A 25685-nucleotide genomic window follows, 5' to 3' on the forward strand; every position below is an offset into this window, starting at 1 on the left:
AGGTTCCTTGCCAGGTGCGAGCGGCTGGCCGGCCTTCCCTGTGCATCATAACATGGCAGAGGGCATCCCGGAGGAGGAAGGGCCAACCGGCTCTGACGAAGCCACTAATGCCATCGTGCAGTCCCACCCATGTGAGCTCATCTGACCTCACCACCTCCCAAAGGCCCCACTTCCAAGGGCCAGTAACACACGCCTTTGGGATGGAGTTGCCCAGACATGAATTCTGGGGGACACTCCCAAGCCACAGCAACTGAATTCACAGGATTGACAACCTTGCAGGAAGGGGCCTTTAGAGGTCGGCCCAGGCCCGGCTCTGCCAGGACCATGGACTCCGGTCACTTAGGACTTCTCCTGCTATAAGTGACATGTTGTAGTGTGAGAATCATTTAAAAGACAAGCACAGTCGAACTCACCGGGCAGGAATGTGCTCCAGGGCCAGTCCCAGAACCTGAGGACACAGAAGGTCTCGCTATCGAGGTCACCACCCGGTGGGGAGGGAGTGCACACGTGGGTCTCAGGAACCTGGGACCAGGAGTCCCGGACCCTGAGTTGGGAACAGGTGCCAGGCCTGGGCTCCTCCGTCACAGGGAGGCGAGCGCTAAGATTAGGTGGAAAGAGGTGACTCAGGAGATGTCCACTCCTGGCTCACAGAGGCGGCAAAGGGGACGTGGCCCTGTGGACCCTGGAGGGGGAAGGATAAGTCTGAGGAATCAGAGTTGTGGCCCCATCCCGGCCCTCACCACCACATCCTCAGAGCTCAGCAAGGCTGGGCCCCCTCCCAGCTCCGCCCACGCTGCAGCCCAGCTGTGAGCAGAGAGCAGGCCTCAGACCTGAAGGCAGCCTCCTCCTCCCCCCTCCTCGAAGTCTGGGCTTCTGGCCTGAACCTTCTCCCACTAGCCACTTGGTAAGTCCAGCTGGGCACCCGGAAGCCTGGGCAGGGTCAGCGTGGATGCCAGCCCTGTCCTCGGGGCGGAAGCTTTCCCTGTGGCCCAGGACAGGCCAGCAGGAGCCACAACCCAGGAACGCACTCTGTCCCCTGCCTTGAGCCTGCACATGTGGCCTCTGACCCAGCGGGACTGGACTGGGTTCCAGATCCTCTTCCTTACCTTTTCTGGGCTGAGCCAATTGCTCTCTGAGTGGGGACCGTATCACCTCAGGCTCTCTGGAGAGAGAAGAGAGGAGAGAGTGCTTTATGAAATGCTGGCCTCAGTGTTCTGGAAGGGCTCATTCTTACTAGAGTGTAAATGACTGAAGAGGGATCAAGAGTCCTCACCCCGGGAGGGTGAATGGGTTTTAACCCTATGTCATCCCCGTTCAGATGTGTGACGGCAGCCATGAGCCATTTAACACCCAGATCTGAGTTCTGATCTGTAAAAAGAAAGGGCTTTCCGGCTAAGCTCCTCCCTGCCTTCTAATTATGTGAGGAATTTCCTTTTCAATATCAGAGTCTGAATCACAGTAACCCTTTCTCAGACACGCTCTCCAGTCCTGCCTCCTCTAAACCGGCTCAGGGGCCCAGGAAGGCACGGACTATTGTCTTTTCGAGGACAGAGAGTTAAGTGACTTCCCCAGAACTTCACACAGCTGGTCCCAGGCAGGACCCAGAGGGGACCATCAGGCAACTGTTATAAGATCCTGCACAAATGCCTTTGTTTTTTAAATGTGTGTCAAGCCCCTGGGGACAGTATAGAGACAGTATCTCTAAGAAAGAAGCAAATTACATCTGAGCGACCTTCCGGGTTGATTAGAAGAAAAACTCCGTCCCCAGTCAAGGTCTTCCCCTGGTCCTGGTACCAAGGGCTGCTTTGGTTGCCATAGCAACCGCCTCCTGCCAGGGAAAGGTGTGGCCCAGGCGGACCCTGAGAGTCCTGGGGTCTCCACTACCGGCCCCCGTTTTCTTCCTTCCCCTCTGCCCACCAGGGAGCAGCTGACCCCAGACAGTGATCCCTGAGGACAGGGGTGGTGGGTGGGGACAGTGGGAAGTGGATCAGCCCAGGGCTCCGATGGCGGGGGCTGTCATTCCCATGTTGGCTGGTGGTGTGTGGGGGGTGGGGGTGATGCGATCTGCCTCCCCGGGGCCCATCTCTGTCAGGATTTGTTAGGATTTGGTTTGTCACCTATCACTTTGCCGTCAGCACAGCAGGGACCCAAAGAACCGAAGAGACCTGCTCAAGAGCAGGGGGACACAGAAAGAGGCCGAGAGTGGGACCCCAGGCCTCCTCTTCCCTCGTCTGCCCCGTCCCACCACCTGGGGGGACCCAACCCGTGACCTTGTCTTTCATTCCTAAAATTCTGCTCCTTTCCCTCTGGAAGCCCAGTGGCTAGGGTCTTGGGCCTTCCTGTGTATTTGGGGGGCTTCACCTGCTCCCCTCGAAAGCTCACCGTCTCTCCCTGAGCTGTGGCTGGCGGGGACCGCAGGGGACGAGGCCTGGCCGGGTGCAGGCTGTGGGGGCTCAGGAGCAGGCAGCCCCTCTACACCCCAGGGACCACCCGAGTGCTGGACCTTGACCTTGGGCTTGGAGCCCTGTAAACAGATTCTTTCCCAGTGACACAGAGAGATGGCCATGCTGCCGCCACACGTCCAAGAGGGTCCTGAATCTCCGAGCTCCTCTCCCTGGGCGGTGCTTGGTGTCATCTTTCGGGGCCTGGGGAGGTCTAGGAGCCCGGGTGACCCAGAGATGCTTTATGGCTTCTTTCTGGACAAGGAGAAAAGAGTCAACACGTCCAACAACAACTTCAGATGAACAACACGAGCCTCAGAAATCTGCCCGTGAGAGGTGGAGTCGCTGACCCCCGAGTCGCTGACACCCCTAGATGCCCAGGGGTGACCCCCCCAAAATCCTCCCTCCCCAAAGAGGCCACTGAGAGTCCATCTCTCTCTTCTCTTGTGATGAAATCTCCTTTGAGTCCTGAGGGACCCTCATAAAAGACGTGAAACCCTGAGCAAATTGTAACACCTGCCCCTCTAAATGTCCCCAGCCATGGGGACCCCAATCCGTCCCCAGCAGAGGGCTAAAAAGTGCTCTCTCCTGCAGGACTCCTGTCTCTGCATACCCATGCTGTTGGTTCTGGGGACGGGTCCCAGGGTGGCCAGGCTGAGGGAGACGGCACGGATAATAGACGGTCACGGAACCAGCCGTGTCCCATTACAACTCGTGTGTGCAGAGATGAGCCCGGCTCGGCTCAGTGATCTGTGTGGCAGGTGCCACACAGGCAGGATCACGGCAGCCCCGCTGGGCCTAGGAATCCAGCCACGGACACCCCACGCCTCTCTCAGGAGCCCTGCTTGATGGCTCCATTCTGGCCCGTTTGCTCCTCAAGTTTCCCAGGTGGCCAAAGCGACCAGAAACAGGAAATTGTGCAGAAAAGACCAGGGGCTCTGGAAGGATCCTAACCGGGGTGCCTGTCCCCTGGCACCTATGGGCCCTGGGCAACTTGGCAGCCTCTCCCGGTGTCCGTGGGGAGCATGAGGGGTGGCCTGGGTGTGTGGCTCTTGTTACCATCGTACCCACAGCTGAGGAGGATGGCAGAGGAAGCCCCTGCCAAATGCAATGTCATCAAGACCCAGGGCCCCTCAGGAAGACCAGGAGCCTGGCCTCCGAGTCCAGGCTCAGAGAGCCCCACAGCTACGAGGGGTGGAGGGAGGGCATCCTTGTTTGGTTGAATGCCACCTGCATCCTCCCCATTCGGGATGCCATGTCAGTGGCCAGCACAAGGGGACCCTGGAACGAATCTTCATCCCCTGCTTGGGAGCGGAGGCAGCCAGGACTTCTGAGATGAAGCTGTCCCCACGACGGTCCCAAGGCCAAGGCTCTGCTCTCTGGAAGGGCCAGCTCTGTGCTGCCTGGAGCCAGGAGGGTCCTGGGGACCTTTGTTCTGAGCTGTCCCTGGTTGTGCTGCCTGCCTGTCCCCGACCGGTGGTCAGTAGGTTTGGCCCTGAGACCCGAGGAGCCCGATGGGCAGGGCATGATCCAAGTGCCCAGCAAACGGTGGACCACGGTGGGTGGGTGGGCCTGGGTCTGGGGAAGGAGCCAAGGCCATGTTCTGGGCCAAGTTGTTTTCTCTTTCTGGGCCTCCGTTTACCCACATGGAGATCTTCTCCAAAGTTTGCTCCTGCTGTTTACACTCAGAACTAGGAGCAAATGGCCCTCGAGGAGTGACTGTTTCCTCTAGTCCACGGTTATTTATTAAAAGCCTGCTGTGTCCCCGTTGATGTGTGAGGCCAGAGCTCGGTTCATGCACATGGACACCTGAGGCCACAGGCTCCACAGGAGCAGGGAGCTGCCCATAGAGCAGCAGTGGCCCCAAGGGGAGAGTCACCAAGTCAGAGTGAAGAGTTGGGGAAAAGTGAGGGTCCTGGGCACCGCTGGGACTCACTGGAAGAAGCTGGCTTTGCACCTCCAAGAAGAAGCCCCGAGTAGAGGCCCAAGACTTGGGCAGATGGCCGTGTCCCTGGCTCCCTCCACCCTGCACAGCAACCCTAATTAGGTGGGGATGGCTGGCCCTAATTTTAGACCAAGAAACGGAGCCAAAACAATATCACATCACCCAGAAATTTTTAGAAAAACAAGGGGAAAAACTCACCCATAATCCTACCACTGCAACTATTTTTATTTTTTTCCATGTTTCCTTCCATCCCCTGACGATCCATCTTTGATGTAATTATAAATAGAATACACATTCAATTTTATATATTTGTCACATACCACCGTGAGTGTGTTCCATGTTTTTTTTTTTTCTTCCCAAGTTAAGAAATTTAATTATATCGTAGGGACAGGGGTGTAGCTCAGTGGCAGAGCATGGCTCGGTATGATTTCAATCCCTACCACCAAAAAATGAAAATAATCAAATTAAATTATACCACGTAGGGCTGGAGATGGAGCTCAGCTATTGAGGTTTTGGTTACAATGAAAAAAAGAAAAGTCCCCTGCATCCCTGCCTACCCTTAACCTTCACGCCCTAGAATCAAGCTTTCGGGGAAACCAAACACAGTGCTTAACTACACCTACCTATTGCTGTTTTTCTTATTTCTTCTTTTGACACTAGAAATTTTTGGTTGTCCTCCTGTGGAATATCCTGTCCCTTTTTATTTTTTATCCCCTGACCCCTCTTTCATGTCTTCTTCTCTTCCAATCCCCTTAAATAACTGTATCATAATGTGGGGCCTTAGATAAATGGGCAATGAATAGAAGAGAATAAAGAAGTAAATGATACATTTGCACTGATGCTTTTCCTCACTTTGGATTTTCCATTCTCTTGGTAGTTAATAGACTGTTTTTTTTTAATTGTCTAGTTTTATAGACAATGCAATGTCATGGATGTATAGTATCACTTAGTATATTACCAGGTTTTCCAAAAGAATTTTAATTTTCCCTTCAATATGTTCACATACATCAGACACTGACTTTTCTAGAACTTTCTGTCTTGTGTCTGGTTGGCACTCTGCTCTGCTCTTATCCTATGACATGCCTTTTCTATCCTTCCCAGAATACTTCTTGGTCTCTCTAGTATGTTGAACTTCCTTTCTGCATCTCCATATTTTTTGTCTTCCTCTTTCTAGTTTACCCCCTTGTTTCGGTGGAGCACATCCTTTGATGACTTTCTCAGAGAAAGTGTGTGGAGTAGAAATGTTTTGAAGCTGTGCACATGTCAAAAGTGTCAAAAATGCCTTTGTGTCTACTCTCAAATCTCAAGGGATAGTTGGGCTGGGTACAGAATCTTAGCCAGGAAATCCCTTTCCTCCATTAGGCACTACGGTATCTTCCATCTTCCACTGTTGCTGTACAAATGTCCAATTGCCATACTGATTCCCGACATTTTCCCCAGGCCTTGTTTTATCTCTGGAAGTGTTTAGGGTTTTCTCTGCGATTCTGAAATTTTGTGACGACGCACTTTTTGGTGTGAGTTGTTTTTTCCGTCCGACCCTTTATTCGTTCCTTAAATTTGCAAATTTATATCCTTCCTTTTAGGTGACCTTTCTGGATCATTTATTTGAAACTTTTCTTCCCTCCATTTTTTTTTTCTGGCTTCTTTCTCTGGAACCTCCGATTGTCGATGTTGGGTCTCCTTCATTATCCCTCCAATTTTCTTTTCTCTCTCTACTTTTCACATCTTTCTTTTTCTTCAATTTTGTAGAAATTTTCTTTATGTCCTAATTCTTTTACTTTTTCTAGATCAGTATTTTTTTTCCCCCTGAAAGTGCACCTTTGGTTTTTGAAGGTTCTTTCCAAACAGTTCCTGTGGTTCCAGGGATGCGGGCTCTTCTTTTTCTCTAAGGATGCAAAATACAGTTGTGATCTTCTCATTGTTGTTTTTGAGATTGTTTGTTTTTGAGTTTGTTTGTTTTTCAGTTTTCTTCTATCCACTCATCCTCTGGAGTTTGCTTTCTCCCTGTCTGGTCCTCGACTGTTCTGGTCCTTGTCTCCCTTGTCTCCTTGTCTGCTCCTGCCCAAGTCGCTGGGACCTGAACTCCGTGGACGAGGCAGGCCTGTCTTCCATGGGCTCTTCGCAGAGGCTTCTGGCCCCAGAGTCAGGGCATCTCTAGATCTTCTCTCCTGGCCACTCAGGTTCCCCAGAGAGGAATCCTATGGCCCTGAGGGTGTGGCGGAGTTTCGCTGCAGCTCTCTGGGGCCACTTGGAGCTGGGGACCCCTGCTGCTGATTACAGCGCTGCTGAATTCACATTGGAGTGAGAAGGTGGCCAGAGCACCAGAGGCTTTCCTCCCCTCACTCCTCTCCTGCAGTAACGCAGCCCTGACACCGCCCTGCTCTGCGGCTTCCTCTTCCCTGAGTGTGGTAATGGGGATCCAGCCATTCTCCTCAGAGATGGCCGCGGTGGCCCGTGTCACCCTCCTGTTTGCCATAGCATTTTTCTGGCTGTGTTTTCAAGGATGAGGATGGACTGTGAGACAAAGAAGGAGGCAGGGAGTAGGACCCTCCTGAGGGAGGAAGTGCATGTCTCGGGGCTTGGAGACTGGGCGAAATTCAGGGAAGAAAGGGGCGTGGCCCAGCAGAGGAGTATGGCCAAGGCCCAATGGGAAGAGTCATAGCATAGCTAGAGGGATGTGGCCCAATGGGAAGGATGTGGCATAGCTGGAGGGGTGTGGCCTAATGGAAGGGGTGTGGCATAGCTGGGGGTGTGGCCTAATGGGAAGGGTATGGCAGAGCTGGAGAGTGGGCCCAATGGGAAGGGTGTGGTGTAGCTGGAGTCTCCCCAATTTTAAGTATATCCTTTAGCTGGACCCAGCTGGAGGTATCCTGCTAGTGACACCATCCTGCATGCACCCCCCACCTGCAGACCTCCCTCAGTGACTTCTCACAGAGAGAACTGGCCTCTGGGGACAAAGCCACAGCGCACCCTGGCTGCCCCATCAGGGTCATGGCCCTGGGGTCCCGGGACACAGGCTTCCCTGGTTGCCTGAGGCAGCCAGAGCCCCTCTCTGGGCCCAGGCTCAGGAGTCCAGTCTCATGGTGAAGGTGGGTCCTGAGCTCCAGGAGCGGAGCCCGAGTGGCCGCAGCAGGCCAACAGCAGGTGAGCTGGCAGCACTGCCCCGCCGTGGGGGGGGGGGCCCAGACTGGAGGTGAGAGGATGAGGATCAGGGCACAGGTGGCAGGGGCCCAGGACCCCGAGGCCGGAGGCCTGGAGCTGATCCGGTGGAGACCCTTTTACAGATGGGGAGCCGAGGTGGGCCCTGGGCAGGGGCTCCCCAAGCCACAAGTAAGTCAGCCTGGACCAGGCCTCCGCTGCTCTCTTTCCACTGACCACACACTTCTCCCTCCCCCCCCCCTCTCTCTCTCTGACACACACACACTCACTCACACACACTGGTCAGCCATCCAAATTTCTGATATACACAATTGGCAAAGCCCCCCCCCCATCTCTGTGCCTTCTGGACCCCAGGAAGCGTCCTGTACCGCCAGGTGCCCAGGGACCCACCTGTACTCCAGAAGCTGCTGGGGGAACTTGGGGACCTCAGAATCCCAGCAAGGGAGAGCCCACATCACGGCAAGGGAACTGAGGCCTGAGCCACTGGGAGGGCCTTGCCTGTCCCAGAGCCGGGGGCGGGCTCCGCCCCACCCGCGCCCTCTCCATGTTTCCACGGCTCCAAGGACTAATTAGAGAAAGTTAAAACAGAAAACAGGCTTTAATTGCCTGTCGGTGGCAGATGCCAGGGGAGCCGTAAACCTTGCGGATCTGGAGCGCCTGCCCAGGCAGGTGGCACGGGGAGGCTGAGCCGGGCCTCCTGGGCCTCGCTGAGGCTGGGGAGCTGGCCCCTCTGTGCCTGCTGACAGCCAACTGCTCCTCACCTGCCAAGCAGGCTGCCGGGTGCCAGAGCCAACTGGGCCCCTGCCCAGAGCACTTTCCAGAAAAAGCCCAAGGCCCCCTCCCTCCACTGACCTGCCCCCTGCAGGGGGTCCTGTTTGTTGCCTAAGACCCTGGAAACAGCCCCTTAAGGCCTCCAGAATGTGCGGTTTGCCCTGGGCCCCGCCCGGGTGGACCCGCCTGGCTCCAGCTTCCACCTCCCATGTCCACCGCGGCCTCCTCGGCACCCTTCCTGCTGGCCCCGGGGTGTGGGCAGGGCGGGCGGCGGCCCAGCTACGGCGTCACCAGGCTGCCCAGAAAGAGGAGGCTGCTGGGGGCGGGGGGGTCGTGAACCTCTGCTCCCCAAAGAGTCAGCCCCTGAGAGCAGGCACCCGGCCCTGCCGACCTGTCACCCCTCCAGGCTGACACAGGGCCCCAGAGGGCTTCTTGAGCATCCATGGGGCCTCCAGGTGGCTGAAGGGGGTGGTTGGGGGGACACTGGGGTGGGTGGATGGGGAATGGGTGGCTAGGCAATGGGACCCTGCTCCTTTTGAACCCTGCCTGTCCCCATTCATGGGCTTTTCCTCCCCACTACTGAGGACTGAACTGGGGGTTGCTTTATGACTTAGCTACACCCCCAGCCCAACCTCCTGCCTTGTTTAAAATTTTGGGACCGGGTCTTGCTAAGTTGCCCAGACTGGCCTCTGAACTTGCGATCCTCTGGCCTCAGCCTCCCGAGTGCCTGGGCTGACGGGCGTGGGCCACCTCGCCTGGCTCCGTACAGCTCCTTACAGCAGCCCAGAATGCCTGGCTGCAGGAGTGTGAGGGGAACACACCGAGAGCCACATGCCAGGGCCTTGGTGACCACGACCCATGGAGGCTGTCTCTGGGGACTCAGCTGTTGTGTCAGAGGTCTCTCTGAATGTCACTTCTACAGGTGTTTCCTCTGGGGCAGGTCCCCATTCCCCAGAGAGGACCTCTTCCCTCTCCGCCTGGGGCTTCCCCAGCCTCAGGAAGGCCCAGTGGTTCCCACCTCCCATCCCTCCTCAGTTTTGCTAGCCTGGGTCTGGGCGCCTGATGCACTCCATCTTGCAAAATTTTTGGCCTTTGAATCTTTTTTTTTCCCCCCTTTGGTACCAGGGATGGAACCCAGGGGTGCTTAACCACTGACCCGCATCCCCAGCCCTTTCTCAAATTTTATTTAGAGACAGGGTCTCACTGAGTTGCTCAGAGCCTCGCTAAGTTGCTGAGGCTGGCTTTGAACACGGTCCTCCGGCCTCAGCCTCCCGAGCCCCTGGGATCCCAGGTGCGCGTGCCTGACCGTTCGTTTGCTGAAGGGGACCCTGCGCTGCCTTTCTCTTGTGTTGGTGGATTTTCTACTTTTGATTTCTTTACCTCCCAGTCCTGGGAAGGGCCGGAGGGGAACATGTGTGTTCAATCCACCATGTGAAACCAGAAGACCACCCCCGCCCCCACTGCGTGTCCTTTATAAAGTCCCTTCTGGTCCCGGCATCAGACAACTGTATACATTCCTCTAGTTGTTTCCCTGTTCAGTGTTTATACCTCGGTCTTTAATCTGTTTTATGGATCGGGGTTGCTGACAAGGTTTTATGAGGGGAGGGGAGAGTTTTATTCCCAGAAAATGCTTATAAACCACTAATTTGGTGCAGACAAGGGCAGAAGGGAGGGGTGCGGGGGTCCCCTGGGGCTCTCAGGGCTCCTTCCCGGAGACCAGGTAGGGCTGGGGGGACGGCAGGCCGATGTCCTCCTCTTGCCCCGCGGCTGGACATCCCGGGAGGGTACAATCTGTACCACCCCTTTTTATGGCCCAGGACCCCTCGTGGGGTCCATTTCAGAGCAAGGAAGTTAATAAGGTCCCAAACAGGAGTCCAAGGTCCCGTGGACGGTGGCAGCAAGAGGCCAAGCAGCCTGTGGCCCCCACAGGCCACGTGGGACCTGCTGCCCCACCCGAAGGCCTCGGGAGCTGCTGGGAGTCTATTTAGGCAGAAGGGGGTCCCCCAGAGTCAGGCTTTGGACTGAAGGGGGGACAGAGAGGACACGAGGCCACCCTTGAGTTCCTGGGCAACACACGCTCTTCAGAGCCACCTTGAACCCTCCGTCTGCCCAGGGAGGGGTAAGCAGACGTTGATACATAATTGCAGCCCAGGAAGCTCCTGCCCCCTGGACACAGGGCTCAGGGTGAGCTTCCGGCATGCACATCTGGCCTTTCCCCTGCCCAAACCCTCCAGCACCACCCGCTGGCTCCCGGGCACTGCTGTGCCTGGGCGTTAGGGCCCCGGGCACCTCCTGGGTCTCAGTGGTCCCCAGTGTGTGGGCTGCGGACTCTGCCCTGTCCTCGCTGAATCTGGCCACCAACCTGCAGCTCTCAGGCCTCCCCTGAGCTGCCTCCCCTCAGAATGTCCTCCCTGACTGACCCCATCCATGCTGGCCTCAACGTCCCCTCCCCACGATGTACCCAGATCCTTCTGCCCTAGTGACCCCTGTCTGCCGGCTCAGCTCCTTCCCCAGACTGTTACCACTTACCCATCCATGATCAGACGTTGTGTTAGCCCCTGAGACCAAGACCCCCATCCTGTGGCACCCACAGGCTGCGGTGTCCCCTGAGCTGCTCGGTGCCTGGCCCAGAGGCACACTTCTCACTGTGCAGTGATGGCACGATGTGCCGAGGCTCAGGTCTGGCAGGTTGCGTGGAGGAGGGGCCCTGAGCAGAGGGCTCTGAAGGTCGAGTAGGAGTTTTCCAGGCTTCCCTGCCTGACTGCAGAGGCTGCCCTGGGCCTGGCTGCCCCCTCCCCAGGGTCCACGTTCTGACCTCTGGTTCCCCTTGTCTTTCAGAATGCATGAACTGTACCCGGCTGAGTGACATGAGTGAGCGGCTGACCACGCTGGAGGCCAAGGTCGGAGAGGGGGGAGCCTGGGCGCGGGGAGCTGGGAGGGAGGGGTCGGGCCCACAGCGACGCGGGCACTTGCTGGGTGTGGCGAGGCGGACCCAGCCCAGGAGCCCAGCAGCCTGAGCAGCACGGACCTAGCCCCTGGGTGCTGTTGGGTGGCCCCCAGGGAACCTGCTTGGGCTGGACCAGCCTCCTGGGGAGGGGGAGGGGAGGCTGGGTGTTGGCAGGACGAGTGGCACAGAGCCCCAGACCCTGGGGCTGCCGGGTGGACCCCGGAGGTCAGGGCAGTGTGGCTGTCTCTCCAAGCGGCGGTTCCCGGCTCCGGCTCTGCCCCCTCTGCCCACCGCCTGCCCTGGGCTGGGCACAGGGGAGTGAGCAGAGCTGCCTGCCTTCAGCGGGACACCCAGGGACACGGGCTGGTCCTGGGTGGGTCCCCAGGGGCAGAGGGACTCTGTCAAGAGCCAGAGCTTTGTTTGGGAGTGGCCGCAGCAGCGCTGGGTGGGGACGGAGGGACTGTGCTCAGGACATCGTGGGCCACCCGGGGGGCACCTGCCACTCAGCCAGGTGGGGGCTGCGTGTTGGAGCCGCCCGCCCGGGAGGGTGAGGCCAGGCAGCCTCTCCTGCCCGCACCGGAGGCTCCTCGGCAGCGTTAGTCCCCGTCCCTCCGGCCTGCCCACCCCTGCCCACCTGCTGAGTACATTCCTGTGGCCACAGAAGGGGCTGGGCAGAGTCACAGGTGCCCGCAGCCAGAAACCCAGCCTGTGTGGCCAGGGCGTCCAGGGGGCAAACCAGCGGCACCGGCCCTGGCCCCTCCACACCCGGCAGCCTCTAAAGCAGGTGATTAGCTAGAGGGACCTGGAGAGGCCCGGGGGACACAGCTGAGCCGCCTCCACGATCCGTGGGGCCTCCTGGAGCAGTGGGGACTACCGAGGTGGCCCGGCCCTGCAGAGGCTGGGCAGGAGCCAGGCCAGGAGGGAGCTGGGCAGGACCAGCCGGTGGGGGCTGCAGTGACCACGAGGGACCCGCAGTCAGCAGCGTCTGCACTCATGGGGGTCAGTGCAGGACCTAAGGGACCCCAGGCCACTCACGGCTGCTGTGTCCCGGGCCCTTTGCAGGCCAGCAGGCCCCCAGGCGCAGGCCTAGGGGTGGGGGTGACAGGCTGCCCTCCCGGGGGACAGTAGCACCCAGGGGTCAGGGTCCAGGTCAGCTCCAGATGGGCTTTGAGGGCGTGGGAGGATGCCAGAGACCTGGCGCTGGACTCTAGGGCAGGTGGGGCTGGCCTGGCAGACAGTTTCCACGCCTGACACCTCGGCGTTTTGGCACAGAGGAGAGTTGGCGGCCACCCTGGCCCTGCCCAACCTTTGGGTGTTAGAAGTCACAGTTTTCGGGGGCCTGGCACTGAGCCACCAGGTCCCCCCCACCTGGCCCCATCCTGCCCCTGCCATGAGCGTCCTGGGCCCTCCCTGCCCCAGGCCCCAGCGCCCCAGGGCAGGGCAGGGGGCTCTGTGACCTCGGGGCTGGTGGCAGGGACAGAGGACAGAGGAGGGGTCAAGGAGGAGCCAGGTCCTCTGTCCCAGCAGCCCCTCGCCTTGGCAGCCCCCCACTCTGGGTCCTGCCGGCTCCAGGGACCAGGGAGGCTGGGGCCACCTCCTGCCCCCCCAGGTCACTGTGAGGCAGGTCCAGGGTGGACGGCTCTTGGTGGGGGCCAGGGAGGGCGTGCAGAGGCAGCCAGGGAGAGGGGCCCAGCCCCGCAGCCGTCCTCCACCGGACAGTTGCCTGGATTCCCCAGCAGAGACCCGTCTCACCTCCCTGTTGGGCCCAGGGCAGCCGCCAGGCAGGAAGACCCTAGACAGGGGTCAGAAGCCAGGAGGGACAGCCACCACCTTGAGGCCTGGAGACTGGGGCTCCTGCTGCTTCAGGCAAGGCACGTCTGGGTGTCAGAAAGGACACCCGTGACCGAGAACAGCCAGTGGTAGCTGATTCCATAAGGATGTTTGTTCCACAGGAAGCCCAGGAGCAGGTGGCCTCAGGTCTGTCTCTGAGGCTTGGAAACCAGGCTCTTCATGGCCTCTTCCCCACCCACACTTCCTTAGAGAATGGGTTTTTGTCTTCACATTTGGTGTCTCATAGTTACAAAGTGGCTGCTGCAGCTCAAGACCACACATACTCACACAGTGTTCAGTGTTAAAAGGCAGGAAGTAGACAGTGAGACAAAGCACCCCAAAGACTCATTATGTTCCATGGGCCAGCGTTGGGCTGGCTGTAAGACCACCTCATAGTTGCAAGGGAACTGGGAAATTGAGTACCCGACCAAGCAGAAGAGGATTGTTGTAATTGGTTGAGGCCAGTCATGGTTCTTCCTCTGGGCCACACGCATAGGCGTACATTCTGGAGCCAGGGAAGAAGGGGCAGCTGGGGGCCAGACAGCCATCAGGGTTCACCTCGTCTTCACTTCCCGCCACCTGCTTGTCCCGAGAAGGCCGCAGGGCCCTGGGCGGTGCCAGCCCTCATCCACTCCTGCCCCGCACTTTACAGCCTGACCTCATGGACCACATGAAGGGACTTCCCTCTGTGGGGGCCACAGCCGTCTCAGAGCTCAGCCAGGCTCTGCGTAGGAGGGCGGTGGCCTGGCCAGGCAGCTGGGCCACAGTGACGTCACCAGGGTCTCTGCTCCCCAGGCGGGTCAGGTTTTCCTGGGCTGAGTCCCCAAGCCCACTGCCACCCGCCCGGTGAGCTCACACAGGGCAGGGATGACATCGCTTCTCCAGGAGGGTGGCCACCCCCGGGCCAGGGGCCCTGGGCTCTGGCTGGGCCTCATTCTCATTGGCTGAGGTCCAGACTCTGCTGCCCAGGTCTGTGCTCTGTGGCTGGCAGAGCCGGGGGAGAGGAGTTCAGGAAGGGGGCCATCCAGGCCAGACGGCTGGGGTAGTGGCTGGAGCCGGTACCAAGGACACCAGGGCCGCCCCATCCCCAGAACCCCCAGTGCCACCTCCCTCCACTGCCCTTGGTCCGTGTCCCCCTCAGGTGGCTCCATCTTGGCACCAACCCTCAGGTTCCCCCAGGACACGGCCACTCAGCCCACATGACTGTGCTTGTCCCCGGCACCCCCGGCCTGTCTGCTGAGTGGACGACCTGCTGTCCCCAGCAGCAGGGCACCAGTGGGGAGCAGCCTTCGTCCGCCATCCTGGCCCCTCCGTCCCCTGTTCCCGCCCTCAGGTGGCTGCCCTAGTCCACCTCCTGCCCCCCTGGCCAGGGCCTTCCTGCCCCTTGCCTGGCTCCTCCCTAGAGCCCGACCTTGGCCTTGGCTGACCGGCCAGCGGTGCTCAGCAGTTGGAGCCCCTTTCTGCTTTGGGGGGTCCCGGGGTCCACCCTGAGCTCAGCCAGCTGCTCCCTACTTGGTGACTCCATGAAGCTTGGCCCAGGCGGTGGCTGAGCCGTGGGTGGGACAATCTGTGGTCTGGTGGGGGAGGCACTGGGTCCCTCGGCCCTCCCTGTGTGACCTTGGCAAGTCACTTGCCTTCCCCGAGCTTCTGTTTCCACTTCATGCGCCACGTGACCAGCGACCTTCCTTGTCTTTGAGATCTTCTAAGGACCAGAAAGGGAAGTGGCCCCGGTTGGGGATGGGGAGGAGGGGCTCCCACTTGCTGAACTGCCCAGGGGGGTACTCCACAGCTGCACCCCGTGACAGCCCAGCCAGCCTGAGCGCTGTGAGGACGCAGCACCCCTCTGCCCAGGCCCTACCCTGGAGGGTGCGGGGCTCTCAGGACACCTGGCCGCTGCTCCCAGCCCAGGCTCGCAGCGCCCCCTGCTGGCTTCTCTGGGGACAGCAGGGACTGTGGGGCCTAAACTTGGCTCCCAGGAGCTTTAAGGGGAAGTTTGCTCCCCAAGTTTGCTGTCCGTGACTTTGCCTGCCTCGAGGACAGAGGACAGGGCTGTGCTCCAGGCCAGTCCTGAGGAGCTACAGCCACCCGTCTCCCTGGATAGGACCCTGGAGCCCATGCACTAGGCAGTACTATTCACCCCTCCCCATTACCTCCCCCTCCCCCTCCCTCCCCCATCTCCCCCCTCCCCCTCCCCCATCCTTTCACCCATCTCCTCCCCTCCTCCTCCTTCTCCCCTCCCCCTCCCCCCACCTATCTTCCCAGCTATCCACTTCAGGGGCCCAGCCAAATGTGGCCGGGGACAAAAGGCACACACACTTTCCCCCCTGGGGCACTGCCCAGGAAGGGGTGAGCAAGGCACAGCGCTCTGGAGGGCACCTGTTGGCACCTGCTTGCATCCAAGGGTCCAGGGTGGGCCTCGGGGTCCTTCCTAATGGAGGAAGGACAAAGGGATCCGTGATCCCACTAAGAGTCACGACCAGCCGCTGCAGAAGGGGACAGCTGCGGTCCCATGGGACAGGACCCTGCGCACACGCATCCCTGGTGGCCAGCGGGCCTGACCCTCCGCCCTTCCCGGCCAGGTCCTCCTGCTGGAGGCAGCAGAGCAGCCCTCGGGCCCGGACAATGGCCTGCCCGTCCCGCAGAGCACCCCGCCCTGGAGTGAGGACTTCCTCCCGGGCGCCATCCCCCTGGCTCACCCCGGGCCCCAGAGGAGAAGGCCCACGGGCCCAGCCGGTGAGTGCGGCCTGCAGGGCGCGGTGGGCTGGCCTGCCCCCAGGGACCTCCCCAAGTTGGCCTCAGTGTCCAACAGGCTCAGGAGATGCTTGGAAAAGCTGAGCCATGGCCGTGGGGGCCAGGGAGGCACCTGGCAGCTGCTGAGGCCCAGCCTGGACTCTGACGTCTGCCGCAGTCGCCACCCCTCCTTACTGTCCTGCCGTCCAGCCACTGTCCTCAGAATGCCTGCCCTGGACCACCAGTCCCGCCCAGCCCGTCCCTGCTCAGCTCCATCTTGTGGAAGGCCCTGCCCACATCCCACAGAGTCCTCGATGACCCCGCAGGCCAGAACTGGGGGACATCTGTCACCCTGTCTTCTTGTCCTACTTTAAAGTCAAGGGTAAAACGTCCTCTCTGCAGATTCCACCTGAGCTCTCCACTCTGCCCTCGGGCTGCAGTCACAGGGACAGTTGTCAAAGGCCTGGTCAGGACTGGGCACTCTGCTGGGGTGTGTCCTGGGGAGATGTTTAGCCAGCACCTGTCAATACGGCTGCACCCGGGTCTATCTACGGCTGGGGCCCCGTGACGGTCAGGGTGCACGCTGTGCGGGTTACTGAGTATGTTCATAGGCAGAACAGGTTCCCTTTCTAAGCTGTGCACAAAGCTTGTGAGTCTTAGTTACAGAGGAGAAAACCGAGGCTCAGAGAAGTTAGGTAACTCGCCTTGGGTCACCAGCATTTTGCCACGATGAGCCTCAGCCCCACCTCAGCCCTTTGGAGGGAACACACTTGCTCGCTCTCCTCTCCCAGTCGAGCCCCCAGACTCAGCTCTGGGCACCCACCTGTCCTTCACCTCCTCTGTCCTTATTCTGACAAGGGATGCAGGAGGGGGACAGGGAGGGCAGATCCCCAGGTGGCATCCAGCGGCCTTTCCTGGGGAGAAGCAGATGCCCTGCGTCCTTCTAAAGGAGCCAGAGCTGGTGGGAGGTGGCCGGGGCAGGCTGCCATGAGGAAGGTGGGACATCGCACTTGGGTGGCCTGCGCCCTGAGCCACTGCCCCCAGGGTCTCATGCCCAGGACACTTCCCCATGACCTCCTTCTTCTGGGTCCTCAGAGGACCCAGACCCCAAGCCCTCTAGGTGGGTGTTGGGAGGCCCCTGCCTTTCTCACCAGGGAACATGCAGTTCCTACAATGGCCACAAGGTGGCAGGAGCACACTACAAATGGTGGCACCTGGGCGTCCTCCCAGCTGGCCCCAGGAATGGAGGCAGGTGGGGCTCCCAGGAGCCCGAAGCGCGGCCAGGACAGGAAGGGCACCGAGAGGCAGAGCAAGTCCTTCCACCCAGTCAGCAAGCCCAGAGGGACAAGGGGCCAGAGAGCGAGTCCACCCCCCACTCTGGTCCAGCCCCAGGGCCTGGAGACCACAAGCCCTGTACTTGACCTCGAGCAGGGAGGTAGTGGGGCAAGAGGACGGGACCTGGAGTGCAGGGACCTGAGCCACACCTGGCTCTGTGACCTTGACGGAGACCTCACCCCCCTGTGGTCAGGCTCCGAGCCACCGGGACGCAGGGCCCCGAGTCTCAGGCCTCGCCTCCCTCTCTCCTAGGGCCCCCAGGGCAGACTGGGCCACCAGGGCCTGCAGGTCCCCCGGGCTCCAAAGGTGACCGGGGCCAGGCAGGAGAGAAGGGCCCAGTGGGACCTCCAGGTAAGGACCTCTCCCGTGTCCTCAAGAGGAAAGGACCGTTCATCCGCTGCCCTGGCAGCAGAGGTGTCCCCTGTCCCGCCAGGAGCCAGGCTCCTTCCTCTGTCCCCTCCCTGTCAAACACCCTGGGCTGTCAGGAGAAGGACTACAGGGACCCTGGGTGAGGGCGGCCAGTGCCAGGATCAGGGGCTTGTTCTCAGCCACTGAAGCAACCTCCAGGACCCTTTGTCTCCTCCCGAGTCCCTGGGGGGTGGCGCTGGCCGAGGTCGGGAGCCCCTCTTGGTGGCTGAGCTCCCTGGAGGACCCCCGGCGTTGGCTGGGGTCTGTGCTTGTCCTGCTGTCCCTGCCTCCCTCTCCTCTGTCCCCGCTGCCCCGTCCCCTCTGCACTGGGCTGAGAAGGAGGAGCTTCTCATTGGCCTCCCAGAGGCTCCCTCCACGTGACCCTGGCCAGCCTGTCCCCGCAGGGCCTCAGTGTCCCTGCCTGCACCTGCCCCGCCCTCACGGTGACTCCTCTCCCCCACTGCAGGGCTCTTGGGGCCGCCCGGGCCCCGTGGGCTTCCTGGAGAGATGGGGCGCCCCGGTCCCCCAGGACCCCCGGGCCCAGCAGGCAGCCCGGGCCTCTCGCCGAGCGGTCCCCAAGGTGTCCTCTACTCTCTGCAGCCGCCTACGGACAAGGACAGTGAGTGCTATGCAGAGGGCCGGGTGGGCAGGGGCGCCTCACTGACTCGGGGGCGGTGACCTTCCCCAGAGGGGTCCCAGGGAAGCTGGGATCCTGCCAGGGAGGGGATCAGTGGGAGCCAGGACTGGTGCTGGCAGTGTCCCTGGGGGCTGGTGCCGGTCCCAGCCTCACTCTTGGCCCCAGGATGGCTTGTCCCCACCCCAGGGCTCAGCCCCCTGCCTCCAGCTCCTGGTGGCCATTGCCTGTGGCCTGGCCCCAGTCCCGCCCCCCCCCCAGGCTGTCCCAGGTGGCTGTCCCTGGCTGCATTTCCCCTACAAGTCTCCTGGCTGTAGGTCATGTGACAAGTGTTTACTGAGCACCTACTACATGTCAGACTCAGCTGTGAGCAAAATGGGCTCCCCCAGGCCCCGGGGGCTGGGCTGGGGCAGGGGGACCCCAAACCGCACAGACCATGTGCTTCCTGGTGGGGGCGGGCAGATGGGGGGTGGGGGACAGGGAAGCCCCAGCTGACCAGACGGAGGAAGCCCTTGGTGCCCAGGAGTGTCCTCTTTGGCTGGGCGCCTGGCGCCTGGGGGCGGGGTCTAAGATGGGGGAATGGGGTGACTTTACACTCTGGGGGGACAGGATGGCGGATGGCTTCTGTGGGCAGGGTGGCATCTCTGGGTCAGCTGTCCCAGATACCTGAGCCACCTTCCTGCCTGGCTTCTGGGCCCTGGGGCAGCTCAGCCCTTGTGTGACCGACCCCTGCCAGCCTCAGTGTCCACTCCCATAGAGTAGGATGGTCACAGTCTCTGGTGGAGAGCTCTGGCCAGTGCCCGCGCCAGGACCGGGGCCCAACTGCCCTCGGGGTACAGGGCTGGGCCGTCGGCGGGGCGGGGGGGGGGCCGGGCCCGTGGTCTGTGGACCAGCTTCCCTCTGGACAGTGGCCTCTGGTCAGCAGCCTGCACTGTGAGGAGCCAGCTAAGGGCTGTCTTGGGCACAGGGCCAGGGTCACTTCTTGAGCCCAGAGCCCTTCGGGGTCCCCAAGGGAGGTGGCCTTCCTGGAGGAGAGTGTGTTTGGGAAGGGCACGTGCTCAGGGGTTGGCCTCAGGACTGGGCATCCCTAAGAGGCCTGTGGACAGTGTGGGTCTGTGTGGAGGGTGGGGCCCAGGTCTGGCCTGGGGATGGGACAGGTCTCATCCTGCAGGGCACCAGGAAGACAGTTAGCCCCCCCCACCCCAGTGTGTGACCTCGGTGACAAAGGGCGGTGGGGGGCTTCCCTGGGGGACCGGGCCCGTGCAGTAGGGATCGGTGAGCAGCAGGCCCCAAGTCTGGAGGGCCCGGAATGTTCTAGAAGGAGTCAGTGCTTCCTGGGGAGGCTGCTAGCTCCCCTGCCCTCTGACTGCCCGGCCTCTTGGGGACTTGTGAGCAGGAGGGATATGGTGCCAGGGCTGCTGAGGGACAGGAGGAGCCCACTCCGGGGGTGCTGACAGGCCCCTCAGGCCCAGTCTCTGGGTGTGGCAGGCTCTGCCCTACGTGGTCACCAGCGGCCATCTCTTCCCACAGATGGAGACGCCCAGCTGGCACCTGCCGTGGTGGACACCGTGCTGGCGGGCATCCCAGGGCCCCGAGGTCCCCCCGGCCCTCCAGGTGGGTGGAAGGGGCCTCCCCAGTGTCACATGGCCAGAGGTGAAGGGGCAGCTCCCCTGGCCTGTCTCCCGGGTGGGAGGGGCTCTGGGATGTGGGAGCCAGGCCCAGGGGAGGACCCAGGGCCTGGGGAGCTGACACAGGGAGCAGGGCCTGCGGTCACCTGGAGGGAAGCTGGCTCCAGGCCTGGCCTGACCCCATCCTCCACATGTCCTCCCTGGGGATGGCGTGAGACAGGGCAAACTGGCCACCGCCCCCAACCCTGCCCACCAGCTGCATGCTCGCCACACCCAGGGCTCCCTGGAGGGGCAGTGGAGGCCCTGGAGGGAATGGGCAGCCGGCCACCCTGCTGTCTCTCACTAGCTCTCTGTGCAGTGGACAGACGTCCCCTGAGCGCTTACTGCACACTGAGCCATGTGCCAGGTCCCCGGGGCCCCTGGATTCACTGCGAGGTGCCATCCTGGCCCGTGCCCACCATGTAGCACAGGGCAGGCCAAGTGCCGACGTCCTAAGTCACCTGAATAGGACGTGAGAGAGGGACAGGGACAGGCGGAGCTGGTGAGGAGGGAAGGGATGGTCCTAACGGGGACATTGGAGCAGACACCCAGGGATGCAAGGACATCGGGAGGAGGATGCAGGGCACCAGGAGGAGGACGCAGGGACACCAGGAGGAGAACGCAGGGACACCAGGAGGAGGACGCAGGGCACCAGGAGGAGGACGCAGGGACACCAGGAGGAGGACGCAGGGACACCAGGACGTGCCGCGTCTCGGGCGCTCAGGCTGGGGAGGGCGTTTGCTTTGAGGCCAGGCTGACCCTGATGTGCACCTGGTCACGCACAGGTCACCCTTTACCCAGATGTCCTCTCTGAGCCTGGGGACACTGAGCAGCCCAGCCATGGGTCCCCGCAGCCTGGGAGGCATAGGCCCGTCCATGGGGACAGGGGTCTCTCTTCTGAGCCAGGCAGAGATGTGTCAGGAGCCCCTCCCTATGCAGGCCCAGGAGACCCAGCCTGGCCCTCCGGCATCTGTCGCCTAACCCACCGCGGCTGTGGGTTCCTGTCAGGGATGGACCTGGGCGCAGGGGGACAGGCCAGGAAGGCTTCCTGGAGGAGGCGGCGCTGCGTCCCGCCCGGGAGAAAGCAGTGGGCAGGGACCTTGGGCCAGCGGAGGGAAGGGAGGCTCCGGGAAGAGCAGCAGCACAGGAGCCTTGCGGGTGGGCAGCTGGGGTGGGCAGGCAGGGCCAGGCACCTAGGGCCCCAGCAGGACTGAGGGGACGTGCGCCTCTCGAAGCTCACTCTGGTGAGGCACGTGGGCAGGAGGCTGTCCTAGGGACCCCAGACAGATGGACGGTTGAGGAGGGCCGGGTCCTGGGTCAGCGTGTGCCAGGCTTCCCAGGCTGAGTGCCAGGCCCACAGGGGTGGCCATCGCAGCCGGGTCTCCAGCTCTTAGGACTGGGCAGCCCAGGCCTGAGGCCCGAGGGGAGCAGGTGGAGGCAGAAGAGTGGACGGAGCTGGGCTGGGGCAGCGGGAGGGAGGCCTCGAGAGCACTCGGCTCTGCCCACAGGTCCCCCCGGACCACACGGCCCCCCGGGACCCCCAGGAGCACCAGGATCCCAGGTAAGGACGCGGCCATCTCTGGTGTGGACTGATGGCGGGAGGGACCGTGGCCTCTCCAGGAGGGGGAAGGCAGGCGGGCATCCTGGTCACTAGGGGCAGTGGCCCTCTGCTGCCCTGTCCCCGTGCACAGGTGAGAGGATCCAAGGCCCAGCCGAGGCCCAGGTCCTGGCCAGCTGTGGACGGGGCTCCAGGACCTAAAGGCCTCAGGCCTGGCCTTCCCATTTGCTCTCGCTGTCCTCCTCCCAGACCAGGGACCCACAGCGGGCTGAGGGGGGGACGGGAGCCTCTGGGCAGCAGGCCTCACGCGCCCTGTTTGGTTTCTGCAGGGCCTGGCTGGAGGGCAGCCCGTGGAGGGACCGGCTGTAAGTGCGGGCTGTGCCGTGGCCCCAGGGCAGTAGGCCCAGGTGCTGGGGCAGGGTCTCCCAGCCAGAGCGGGCAGCGGGAGGGACCAGGACAGACCCCATCAGAGCTGCCCAGAGGGGCCTGGAGTGGCCAGCGGGAAACAGCCTCCCGGAGGCTGAGGAGGGCCTCCCACGCCAGGCTCTGCAGGGTGCCCAGGGCACGACCTGCCCTGCTCCTCTCACCCCGGAGCAGGAGCCGCGGGGCCCACCTGTCCTGGCTCACTGCCCCGAGATCTGCCCCGGGTGACCGTGTGGCTTGCTCCCTAGGGCCAGCCTGGAGAGAAGGGAGCAGAGGGGGACAAGGCGGCGGCCACAGAGGTACGCATGGCGGTCAGCAGGCTCCCGCGGCCAGCCACAGTGCCGCAGGGAGAGGGCGGACCCTCTAACTTATCCTCACACCTGGCCTGGTGCTGGGGTCCCTGCCCTCAGCAGTGCCCAGCTCAGTGCAGCCGTGACTGCAGGGCAGATGGCAGATGGCGGGGCTGCCGGGTCAGGCCACAGGACCTGGGATGCAAGATGGGGACCAGTCCACGAGAGGTTGAGGGGCCCTTCTAAAGGGACAAGGCTCCCCTGGGAACAGACATGCCCACGGGCATTGGTGGGATGAGGGACAGGTGGCTGGTGGGTGGGAGGGGCAGATGCAGGAGGAGGGGTTTTGGGCCTAGAGCTGAAGGAGTGTTGGTCAGAGGCAGAGGTGGAGGCTGGATGGAGGCCAGTTGGAGGAGGAGCCCAAGCAGAGGCCAGGTGGAGCCCAGGTGGAGGAGGAGGCCAGGTGGAGCCCAGGTAGAGCCCAGGTGGAGGAGGAGCCCAGGTGGAGGCCAGGAGGAGGCCAGATGGAGCTCAGGTGGAGCCCAGGTGGAGGAGGAGGCCAAGTGGAGGCCAGATGGAGGAGGAGCCCAGGTGGAGGCCAGGTGGAGGCCAGGTGGAGACCTGGCTGAGCGGGGACCTGGGCCTTGGAGACAGGCAGCTGTGGGCGAGGCTGGGCCAGGACCTTCGGAGGTCCTTGTAGGACCAGAGCAGGGAGCAGGCAGTGAGGCTCCCGAGGTGGGCACAGGGGTGGCAAGGAGCCAGGGGAGGGGCTGAGGAGCGAGGCGGGTCCCTGGATCCAGCCAGCCCTGGCCCCCGCCGGCTGGCCCTGACCCTGCCTCCCTCCTGGCAGGGCGAGGGGGTGCAGCAGCTGCGGGAGGCGCTGAAGATCCTGGCCGAGAGGGTCCTCATCCTGGAGCACATGATCGGCATCCACGGTGAGCGCCCACCGCGCCCTGGCCTCCCCCGCCAGCCGCTGTCCTCAGGCCTCTGGTGGCCCTGGCCTCAGTGACCCCACCACTCAGCTGTCAGGTGGTCTTTGCCGGCGTCACCTGCCCCTGCCCCTCCCCTGCTCAGGGTCCCCCAGTGGGGACCGCCAGTGCGCCAGCCTGGCTCCTGAGACCCTTCCCAGCACCCCAGGACCCCGGCGGACCACAGCTGGTCACCAGGCTCCCGTCCCCTCGCCCTGCCCACTGGGTCCCTCCTGGAACACTGGCTCCCACCTTCCTCGGGCTTCCTTGTCCCCACCTTCCCTCCCCCCACAGGCTGGGACGGCCGTGTCTCCCTGGTACACGGGGATGCCTCGGGCAGACTCCTCAGAGTTTGTTAAAGAATCGATGAGTAATGGGTGGGCATGTGGACAGACAGAGGGACAGATGGACAGACAGATGGACGGATGGACAGACGGACAGATGGATGGATGGATGGATGAACAGACAGAGGATGGAAGGAATGATGGATGGGGATGAATGGATGGACAGATGGACAGACGGATGAATGGGTCCCCTCGTCCCACGGCCGGTGCTGGCAGCCCAGGTGCCTCCGATCGCACCAAGGCTGTCTCCAGCCTGCCCTCTCTCCCTCCTTCCAGATCCCCAGGCCTCCCCTGAGGGCGGCTCCAGCCAGGATGCGGCCCTGAGAGCCAACCTCAAGATGAAGCGGGGCGGCCCTCCACCCGACGGTGCCCTTGCTGCCCTGCTCGGTCCCGACCCTGCTCACAAGAGCGCAGGCCAGGCCAGTGGCAGGAAGTGACGGCCAGGCTCCCCAGGATGAGCCCGGACCTGGCCTGAGGACCATCCTGGGCCAGTGCTGCTGCTGGCTCCTGAAGATGTCCCACGTGGGCCTGGCCACCAGGCTCGGACACTGTGAGGGACACTGGCTCCCAGGCCCTGGGGCCTTAGTGACAGATGGTGTCAGGGTGGGGTCTGCAGGGGATGAGCACCCGCAGCAGAGGCCCCTCGCCCCTGTCCTCGTCCCCCGCTGCCTGCTGGAGGGGGCCTGGGGACTGGGCCTGGGTGACCAGAGCCTGCGGTGACGGAGCCCCTGCTGCCTGGGCCTTGGCGTGGGGCTGCCCCACGTGATCCTCAGGAGCCAGCTCTCACCCACTGACCCGGGACGAGGCGCGGATGAGGGTCTACCCACGTCCTGGGTCCTGGCCGGCACAGGATGGAGCCCAGCGTCCTCTGGCCCTGCGTCTCCTCCAGGCAGGAGGGTCAGGCCAGGCCGCTCCTGAGGCAGCCAGGGAGCAGGGAACCAGGCCGGGCCCAGGAGGGACAGGCAAGGCCCACACAGCACTGGAGACCAGGCCTGGCCCTTCCTCAGCTTCTCCCCGGGGCTTGGCCGGCTCCTCGGGCAGGCGGGCGGCTGTGCCTGGCCGGAGCTCTGGAACCTAGGGGACCCTGAATGAACCGACTGTCACATGGACCGGGGACTGCGAGGGGGGGCGGTGTGGTCAGGAACAGGGGTCTGTGGCGGGCATGGCCCACTGTCCCCATCTCCCTGAGCCCACCCCCCATCAGGCCCTGGCCACCCTGAGCCAGGAGGAGGGAGCACCGAGGGACTGTCCCCACAGGCGGGATAGCAGCCCCTGTCCACCCGCCTCCCTGGGCATCTCCAGGGTCTGCCGCTCCTGGGGGACACCTTGAGTTCGCGTCCCCTTGGCAAACTGGACAGAGGGCAGCTGGGGCACGGTGCTCCCGCCCAGTCTCCTGTGACCCGCCAGCCCCGGTGCTCCTCTTGCTGGGCCAGGACCTGGGACTCGCCACCAGAGGAATTGCAGAATGGAAGGTGCTGGCACCACCCGGGGCAGCGTCCCCACGGCAGGAGTGGCCGTCCCCTCGATCTTGGTGCTCACGTGAGGCTGCAGCCGGGTTCTGCTCGACTCATGGCCCCTCCCCCCGGGGCCACCCTGTCCTCATGGAGGGGCGGTCAGGGCCTTGCCGTTGTTCCCCGACCTGACAATAAAGGTGTCCTCCCACCGAGGTCTGTCCATGGGGGGCCGCCTGCAGGGGGCGGGGCTGTGTCCCCCTGAGCAGGCGCCAGGGAGCCCTGGGGTGACTTCCGCCAGCCACAGGGTGCCATGAGGCCTGCCAGGCGGGAAGGGTAGGTGACCCTACCCCGTCCCGGCTCCTGCCCAAGCCTGGGTCAGCAGCACGTCCTCCCCAGGCAGAACCAGAGGCCAAGTGCGGAGAGGGAAGGGGAGGCGGAGGCCGAGACAGATGGTCACCAGGAGCCCCTCCTCCGGTATTTGCTGATAAATATGTGACTGTGTCCAGGGCCCTGCCTCAGGCCCCATGGGTGGGACTGTCCCCCAACCACGTGACCCTGGGCTGGGGGACTCATTCAGCTTGCTCAGCAGTGAGACGAGGCCCAGGCCGGGCGGAGGCCTGAAACCAAACCAACAGCCACAGGGGGCAGCCAGGCCACTGTCCCAGGAATGCCCAAGAACATGCCTGTCCCCTTCGCTCCCCTCCCCAGGACAGGAGTTAGGAAAGCATCTCCCCCTCCCTTCCTTCCTGTGACAGGTCATTCACCGAGTGCCTTAGCCGAG

The 25685-nt window shown here is 62.3% G+C and overlaps 1 protein-coding gene across 2 annotated transcripts in view; it reads left to right on the forward strand.

Annotated features, from left to right (window-relative positions):
• Nucleotides 1-25112, forward strand: part of Col26a1 (collagen type XXVI alpha 1 chain) — a 123714-nt gene extending 98602 nt beyond the window's left edge. For both annotated transcript variants that reach the window (XM_078023831.1, XM_078023832.1), the window contains exons 4-13: nt 11155-11216; nt 15673-15826; nt 17411-17509; nt 18033-18185; nt 19731-19814; nt 21376-21428; nt 21755-21790; nt 22097-22147; nt 22989-23073; nt 23727-25112. In XM_078023831.1, the coding sequence (XP_077879957.1) occupies nt 11155-11216; nt 15673-15826; nt 17411-17509; nt 18033-18185; nt 19731-19814; nt 21376-21428; nt 21755-21790; nt 22097-22147; nt 22989-23073; nt 23727-23887 (938 nt within the window). In that variant the 3' untranslated portion in view covers nt 23888-25112. The remainder of the gene's footprint in view (nt 1-11154; nt 11217-15672; nt 15827-17410; nt 17510-18032; nt 18186-19730; nt 19815-21375; nt 21429-21754; nt 21791-22096; nt 22148-22988; nt 23074-23726) is intronic.
• Nucleotides 25113-25685: the final 573 nt, after the last annotated feature.

This window comes from Ictidomys tridecemlineatus, chromosome 10, assembly GCF_052094955.1.
Source record: "Ictidomys tridecemlineatus isolate mIctTri1 chromosome 10, mIctTri1.hap1, whole genome shotgun sequence".
NCBI classification, from domain to species: Eukaryota; Metazoa; Chordata; class Mammalia; order Rodentia; family Sciuridae; genus Ictidomys; species Ictidomys tridecemlineatus.